At 40.4% G+C, this 8,936-nt stretch overlaps 1 protein-coding gene across 3 annotated transcripts in view; it reads right to left on the reverse strand.

Annotated features, from left to right (window-relative positions):
• PIK3CG (phosphatidylinositol-4,5-bisphosphate 3-kinase catalytic subunit gamma) overlaps window positions 1-8,771 on the reverse strand; it is a 33,236-nt gene extending 24,465 nt beyond the window's left edge. Inside the window, exons 1-3 of one of the 3 annotated variants that reach the window (XM_018068042.2) lie at window positions 8,679-8,716; window positions 4,148-4,386; window positions 907-2,922 (exon numbers count right to left, since the gene is read on the reverse strand). In XM_018068042.2, the coding sequence (XP_017923531.1) occupies window positions 907-2,910 (2,004 nt within the window). In that variant the 5' untranslated portion in view covers window positions 2,911-2,922; window positions 4,148-4,386; window positions 8,679-8,716. Of the gene's footprint in view, window positions 1-906; window positions 2,923-4,147; window positions 5,040-8,678 lie in introns of those variants that run through there. The other 2 variants (XM_018068043.3, XM_008921318.3) reach the window with 2 other exon arrangements.
• Window positions 8,772-8,936: the final 165 nt, after the last annotated feature.

Raw genomic sequence — 8,936 nt, forward strand, 5'->3', positions numbered from 1 at the left:
GGATGACAGCCTTTCCATGCAAACCAGAGCCCTGCCAGGTGCAGAAAGCCTGTGGAGTCGCGTGACTTCAGGGGCCAGGCTCACCAGGAAGAACACGGGGTTACAGCTTCCATCAGCCACCAGAGGAGAGGAGACTTTGCTGCTGCCCAGTGAGGGCACTGTGTTGAGAAAAAGCAACCAAACCAATTTTCACGTATAACTGATATGAACCTTCCCAACGTTTCATCTGGCAGATCCACATACAAAGCGCTTCAAATCAATTCAGCATTGCCATTAAGCCCACAATTTTTCACCCAACTTCCCCAAATGACTTAATCTTATTATGTAGTCCTAGCAACTCTTTAATTACTTTCAAAAATTTTTTTGGAAGCTTCTAGATAAATTTGGTCCCCTTAACACAACAAGACTGAAGTCTGCAACATACTGTTTAACTACACTGGTGTTCTTGACCTAAAACTCAACACCAGATTTTTCTTCAGGCCTTGCCCATGTCAACCTCTGCCTTTACTTTGTTTCTGTCAACACTCTTTTTTCTAAACTATTGTAAAGTCGGTCAACAACTCTTCAGTGCTGTGTGATTCAGACCTGATATGAACAAGATTAAAGACAGCACAGTTAGGATTTACTCCCACCATAGCTTTGCTGGAATTAACAATTTTCAGAAAAACTTACTACTGTAAACACAAGATGCAAATTGTAAGACAAAAGGCAATTATAACACAGAAACAACGACACAAGCAAAACACAAGAAGTAGAAAAGTATGTTTTGTGTTAACCTGGTTACTACCACTGCTTTGACTAAACCCTGAAGACTTCAAACCCAGGGATTACTACAAAAATGGAAATTGTGATGGGGTATGCAAATATTCCTGCAAGGCAGAGTTCAAGAATGCAAATACACCTTACCTGCACAAGCTGTAAAAGATAATGAAGAACATCATCATCTTCTAAACTTTCCAGTTTTTGAACTGCCATTGCTCGGACATTTTCATCTGAAAAGTTACAGTCCAGAAGTTGCATTGTGAGTCCAACATCTAAAGTGCTCTGATCCCAAACCTCTTTTTTAGCTAGCAACTGGTATGTTTTGGCCACTATTTCTTGTTGTCCCCATTTCACAGAGCTAAGCAGCTTAGGATATGCCTTGGGGTGCTTTATGCTTTCATATCTGAAGTGCCACAACAGTTCTTTGTCCTCAGGAGAAAGTGGATTAAGCGGGTCAGTTGCTATGATCTCTTCAAGTTGTTTGCGAAGCTGGTTGGGCATTTCAGCTCGAGTCCTGTCCCCTTGGGGGTCTGATGCTATCCTGTGCTTGGGCAAGGCAATTGGGTGACAATATCTGTCCAGCACAATAGAGATAGCCATTGAGTTTTCTTTATCTGGGTTAGTTGCTGATGTGAGTTTGTCTGCATTGATACTTCCTTGTTCTTCCCCCTTGCCTGGAATTTTCCACATGTGGAGCACATACTCCCCACTTCGTAGCAAGAAACGGTGGTCTATCAACAAAAGATTTACATAATAGAGAAGCTGGGTTTTGCATTTTGTATCAGAGTTGGAGGATTCATGTGACTGAAGGTTCGTCTTTGTGGAAGGCCCCTGTGCTTTGCCACAGTATATCTGAAGATTCAGAAGTGCTCCTTTAGGCAAATCCTTAATTTTGATATCAAACTCCAGCCAAATATTCCATAGAACCTCCTCAGTAAAAGGCTTCGATGAAGTTCTTCTCTGTGAAAGGAGCTGCTGCCCATGTTGAATGTTAGCTTCCACAAACACGGTAAGATCAGTATTTCTTGGTAAAACTGGGATATCAATGCCAATTATTTTCACCCTAAATTTCCTATTGCAATCCCACAATGAGATAGTGAAGACTCTCTCGTGGTCTTTTCCGTCTATTGTCAATTGTTCATGGTAACCCGTAACTCCTGTACAGTCATCCACCAAGGGCCATTCTTCCTTCTGAACCTCATCCTCATTCGGGTCAGGGGGATCGTCTAGGACAAGGTGGATTTCTTCCCCATTCTTAAGGCACTGTCTTATCCAGTGAAAGTCTTTGACTGGTGTCTCTCCAATAATGTACTCATCTCTGCCACAAACCCTGAGAACAAAATCCAGTTCGCTGTGATCTTCAGGAATGTCCATCAAAGATTTTTTCTTTGCCATTTTGGTGAAAAAGCTGTGAAGAATCATATCTGGAGTGTCATCTATTGACACTTTAATTTTTTGACTCGTTGTTCCCCTATGTATGATTATGAAAATGTTATTATTAGTGATCTTTTTAAATAAATATTCTGGGAGTGGCTTAGATGTAGTCCATGGGTGCATTGCATACAATTTAGGATCTCTGCAGGCTACCTCTATCATTCGTGGAGTGACTAATCTGCGACGGGTAAATTCTAGCTCATCATCATGCACGTTGCTTACATCAGTGACATCATAACCAATTAAATCGTTAAGCTGCCGCTGAAATTCCTGAACTTCTTCTGATGGTTTTTGTTTCTGGACAACATAAATCTTGCCTACCTTTTTCTGTAACACTTTCCAGTACAATATGCAGTCCAGTGTCTGCAATACTTGGTGTTTATCATAAATTTCATACCACTGCCCTTTCTTCTGATACTGCAGGACAAACTGATCCGGGGTGAATGCATGGTAGAAGTCTGTGGTTTGACTCATCTCTATTGCACGCATCCAAATCTGAGCCTTCATTTGCTCAACCGTACAGTTGCCAGCTATTTCAAGTAACATCATTTCTGGTACTTTAGTATGTTTATTGCTTGTAGGTAAAATGAACTCAATGGATATCAGTTCCATTGATGAAAAACTACTCGATGTACAATGAGGTTTCATTCTTCTTCTCCTTCGTTTGTTTTCCTCTCTCATAACAACAGGCTGTTCGTGATCTCCCAACTCCATGCCAGAAGAAATCTAGCAAAACATACAAATTCTTGATTACTTTTTCATTTACATTTATCTTTAATTTTTTAAGTCTTGCTAATTAAAATTGTAGGCCACTCAGAATCCTGCCATGTATACACTTATCGTATTTCTGCTTCCCCTTAATTTCTAGTCACAAATACTTGATTTACATGTATCAACTCAGATGTAGTCTATTCAATTCAATACCAAATATAAGTAAAAAAAAAAAATCAACCCTACAATGATTAAATAATTAAAATGGAGCTTTTAGACATCCTTCCCAGATTTTACTGAGGATAAGCAGTCTGAGTGCACGACCTCCACATTGATTTGTTCTTGCTTCTATTTGATCAAGCACTGATTCTCCTGCGGCCTCATCTGTTTTGATGGTGCTGATGTTAACGCAAGTGGATTTACATAGAAATCAAAAGACACTCTCCTGTGTATGAACAGAACACGATCTCACTGAGCTCCAGGAATGGCAGAAAGTAACAAAAAATGCAATATTTGCAGACTGGACAGACATGAGCTTATTCCCAGTTTCCACTGCCTCTTTTAACTGATGAGCAATCAGGACTTCCACCTAAAAATAGCCCTTAGGATTCAAAAGTCAGGAACTATTTCTGAAGAGAGGTATTTAACATGCATTTAAATACAGGGCTAGTGTCCTTAGATATGCTTCTTTTGAATAAATCAATTCACCAGACTGATAACATCTATCCATTTCCAAAGTACACACTTCCAGTATGAACTAACAGTTTATTACAGAAGAAAAATCTCCCAAGTTGATGCCAATTTATTACCCTATACATCAAATCACACCTAAAACAATATCAAACATAAGTAGCCTACCTTATCAGCATTCAGTAAACAAAATATATTGTTGCTCTCAGTCAATCTCCATTGAACAATATTAAAGTGGAAATTATTCATCGAGAGCTTGAAAGCAGAAAGCAGTGCTGATCGAGCACACTCGCACAAGCCAAGCTACCACAACATACTGAACTTCCTTTCCAAACAACACTTTCTACACAGAAAATCTTTCTCTTACTACTGGAGAAAGGTAAAATCAGTGTAATGATGCCTTAGCAGATAATAAAACAAGCAGATAAAAATGTAAAAGTTTAAACTGAAGCAACACAGCATGCTAACTAAAATTTCTTTTTCAAGTTCCGGAACGCAGTGACTGTGGTCACACCACCTTTGTAATGGACAAAGTAGAAGGAAATATTACCTGCTTATAAAACAAAGGCTGAATTGCCAAAGACGACTCATTTGTTTCATTTTTGAAGTTCCTATTTTTTTAGTGGAAGATCATTCACACAAAAAGTTTCTTTGTTTAAGCTGTTCTGCTTTTCTTGCTTGCCCTCATATCCAGATGCAAAGGAAGTGCTGCACTTACCAGGAAGGAAGTTTTAACCAAGTTGCTTATACATATGATTGCTCATTTTAAAAGAAGTCAGAATGCTTTTCCTGTTATAAGAGTAAAAATACACCAACAGTACACCAATTTAACATACATGCATAGAAGACATGCTTGGATCCTTTTAAAAATAGCAAAGAATAATCTGGGCAATAAATTTAATTAATTCAAATAAAACATTTAAAACCAATACATTTTTGAGAGATTACTTTATATAAATACCAATACTTTATAAATACCAATACTAGATAAAAGACAACTAAATCTGCAATGTTTCATTACTTTTATTTTCATGGAGACAGCTGTTTGAGGTTATCAACTTAAATTCACTAGAGTTTTTTAAGCCAGTCTCTGTATAGGCATCACGTGGATGTTGTATCTGCCAAGGACCGTGCATGGTAACCTCAGCAGTAGAACTGCTGGGCAATTTTATCCCTAGTATTTTTAACTCATTCATTTATGATTACAAACACATAGTGAAATCCACTGGAAATGATGACTTAAGATTCGGGAAGAAAATAAACCACATACTTCCAACTCTAAGTCTTGTGGTTAACTACAACCTGAAGAGCTGTTCCTTTACTAAAAAAAATGCCCACAGGAAAAATTATTTGGGAAAACGCTCAAAACAGAAAGACAAAAAAAACTCTAAGTGTATCCTTTTTCCTTACGACTCTTCCAGTGAAATACTGACCATTTTGAAGAGCAACAAGTAGTTCACATCCTACACTGGTACATATCCTACAAAAATTATGAAGAAGGAAGAAAAAAATAAGAAATAACTGAAAGGTCATTTAACAACAGTGAAGTGGTGGTGCCTTTTTCTTTTCTTTAACATATTCACACTTCCTATTTGTAAGACATTTTTTATTAAAAAGTGAAAAATAACCCTCCCTCTGTGTTGGTGAAAAAATCTGACAGCCTCTTACATGTCTCCAATGTGCCATTCCCAACCTCTGAAATTAACATTTTACAGGGGTTAAAAACCAGAAAAATGCCCTCCCCCATACACACAGCTCTTCTTTCTCAGAGAATCATTCTGCTTGGCAATCAAGATTGATTTGTTTTTAGAGGATATTTTTCTCAGGAAGTGAGTTTGGGGGAAACACACTTTGTCGCAGCTCCTTTTACCTTATAAAGCCAGTATTTGAATTTTCTCATGGCAGCGGCGAAGTTACCCTGAACATTTTGTCACTGACGTGGAACCTACTCATCTTGGCCAAGACACTTCCAACACTCATCCTCCACCCATGTGCAGCCTGTCAGCATTCACCAGCCACAGTCTCTGTGGCATCTCAGCACTACACACTGCGTTCCTCTCTCACATTGTATAATTTCTAAAATGCAATGTAGTCACATATTTTTCTTCATTTAAACATAAGCAACCGGCATCAAGGGTTTTTTCATGCCAACAGGTTGCATAGATTTCTTGCAAACAGCCCTTGTTTTAAAGTCATTATTCTGTCCTTACATAAGTAAATCTGGACTCCTTTCAGTTTCATCAGGTTCTGCAAATCTAAGAAAGCTTCCAGATTTAAAATGTCCTCAGCTTGCTGCTATGTGCAATGCACCAAAGGATTAATTTTTCAAACACATATACAACAAATAGTCCACCATTGATCGAGACCATCAAGACAATCAAAGGCTATTGGGATCCAGTTTTTGAGAAAATGTGTTTTAGGACTTTTGTTATGTTATTATACTATGTTATTGTATTATTCCATTTCATTGTACCCCTATTTTATGCCTTTGCCAGTTGCTGCTGCATTGGAGTATAGATATACTCCTCCCCTTGTTCTCCCTATATGGTCCTAGTTTGCATACTCCGCCTTTGCTCCTCTCCAGTTACTCCCCTTGTTCCAGCAAGTTCTGCTCCTGCCCTATAAAAGGCAGGAGCCATGTTAATAAAGTGTTCCATTTTGCACCCTACATTGAAGTATCCAAACCCTCATTCCTATTGGGCTGTCGGGGACGCTGAGGGCCTGTTTCCCACAAAAGGCAGCATCTCTACCTCATGCAGCAGAGAGCTATGCTGCACAATGCGCAACAAATGCAGCTCTTTCACACTCTCATCCACTTACAAAGGCAGGTAGTGCAACACAGTGAAAGGTTCAGATATTCCTCCCCAGATTGCATCAGGATACAACACAAAATGCGTGGCACTTCTATAGCTGCCCTGCCTATACAAGGCTGTCTTTTCTCCCGAATTCATTTGAGCTGTGACCTGTCATGTCTAGTCCAGCCCAATCCAATCTCCATCTCCAGTTGTACTCTGGTCCCTTTTCATTAGCTTCAGAAGGCAGCTCTTGGAGAGATGATTGCCTCTTATCCATCTCTGCAGTGACAGACATAAAAGTGTCCCCATCCTTAAGGTGACACCAAACTATATCCATTTTCTGCTATTCTATGTGTTGGCAAAACCATCTTGCCTCACGCATATGTGTCATAAAACTTTGACGTTAAATCATTTAAAATAAGTTCCTAAAGCCTTTGTCGTGCCAAAGCTTTACCTACAGTGTTGACATTTCTATATGTCTACTGCAACAACACCCCCAAAAAAGGGGGAAAAACCCCCACTTTTTTATTTCTAATTCTAATGAGCCTCATCAACCTTGAATATCCCTGTATTAAGAGAACTGTCCTATCACTGGTGCATAAATCGTGATGCGGTGCAATGGAGCAGGAGGAGGTGGGTATGTAGAAGGTAACCAAGGCAAGTAAACAGTCTTGCCTTTGTCTCCAGTTTGTTCCTATGTCTTCACCCAGGTCAGCAATCTGACCATAACAAGAACAACAAAAAATTTGGTTAATTTTCAGCTGGATCAGTTCCTTTATCTGACTCATCACTTGCAGGAGTGGTAGGGCAGTGAGGGAAGAGAAGGGAAAGGAATGGAGCCAGTACAGTTAAGATGAGATTGAAACATGATTCACAGCAGAATTAGGAGACAAATTAATGAGTAAACTTGTTAAATGATTTGAAAACATGGGATGAAAGGCGCTTTGAAAAGACAATGCAGTATTATGATGAATTACTTCGTATATTCAGCTAGAAAAAATTTAGGATAGCTGTCAGTCTTCACTGCTCTGTTAGGCCTGCATTAAAGTTCTGCTGGTTACTATTACGCTTATTCTACATTAGCTCCTGCTTCTGCTTTAATCCGTCATGTGGAAACCTTATTTTAAAATTATTCTTTTCACTTTAGTGTGAACTCCTTCCCAGACAACTTAACCTGCAAGAAAATAAGCACTCTCTACCAGAGTAAGAATTACCTCATGCATACATTATGCCAATATAATAATCACAGAATCAACTAGGTTGGAAAAGACCTGTGAGATCATCGAGTCCAACCTTTGACCCAACACCACCTCATCTACTAGACCATGGCACTAAGTGTCACATCCAGTCTCTTCTTAAACACCTCCACGGTTTTTATGTTCACAATTTTAGACAAAGTTAACATAAAAAATAAGTTTAACCCCCCCCCAAACTATCATGACACGATCCAAAGCCTTCCGAGCAGCATACTACATCTACTTGCCTGCACTGTCCTGTAGCAGGAGATAACTTTGCATTTGCTGGACAGGAGGACATCTTTCCTACACCTACTGGTGATCCAGTGCTGAACTTTGCAGGTAAGGTACACCGCCAACATATTAAGGATGAACATAACAACAAAACCCCACTTTGCTCAGTTTGTCAGATCCTCTAGCAGCTACTAGCTCTCATGGGAATTACATCAGTGCAGGTTCCCATTTGCAAGTAAACTTCACAGGTAATGCAGTCACATTTCTCATCAAAAAGTATACAACTCAGCAGATACAGCTTGGTCCGGAGGTAGTTAGTCAATCAGACTGCTATTACAGCTGTAGCACTTTCAGGCTCCTCCTGCCTTCACTACAGACCTTTGCGTATTTTGGTTTCTACATGAGTTATCTATTTGGGGCCGATTCTGGAACAAACAGTAACTTCTGTCCAGCTCCGAAAATTTAGATAAGGATTTCAGCCAAGTTCTAGTTAACTGGCGTTACACAAGCCATGGATAATCTACCTTCAAAGCAACACTTCACAGAGTTTGGAAACACGGAGATGGCAGCTATGGTTCCCGCTGGGACACGCTCGCCATTTGGACACTGCCTGTCCTGTCAGTTTGTGCCCAACGCTGATTCCCAACACCGTGATCTGATCGAGACCAACAACCAGCTCCCGAATGCCCTCAGCTATTATTTCAGACGGTGTGTGGCGCGGTTTTATGGTCTGCATGTACCAGACAAACACAAGAGGCTACTATTTGCTGGATGAGGAAATACCGTTATTTACTGTTTAAAAGCGGAGCTGACTCACAGATCTTAAGACCCAAGGGAACTGCTGCCACTGTCTAGTGTGATCATTCGCTTCGCATTGTTTCAACGTTCCAGCAGCTTCGTCTGGGGCTTTTCCATCAAACTCCGTAACTCCTGTTTGGGCCATGACGTGAGGCGGGACCGAGGCCCCGCGGGACCGGGCAGCTCGGGGGGCTCAGCGGCGCCGGGGGCAGCCGGGACCGCGGGGCGACCCCGACCAGACGCACATGCCCTGCGGGAAGAGGCCCCGAGCTCGGGA

This window comes from Manacus vitellinus, unplaced genomic scaffold (assembly GCF_001715985.3).
Source record: "Manacus vitellinus isolate BGI_N305 unplaced genomic scaffold, ASM171598v3 scaffold_13_pilon, whole genome shotgun sequence".
Classification (NCBI taxonomy): Eukaryota; Metazoa; Chordata; class Aves; order Passeriformes; family Pipridae; genus Manacus; species Manacus vitellinus.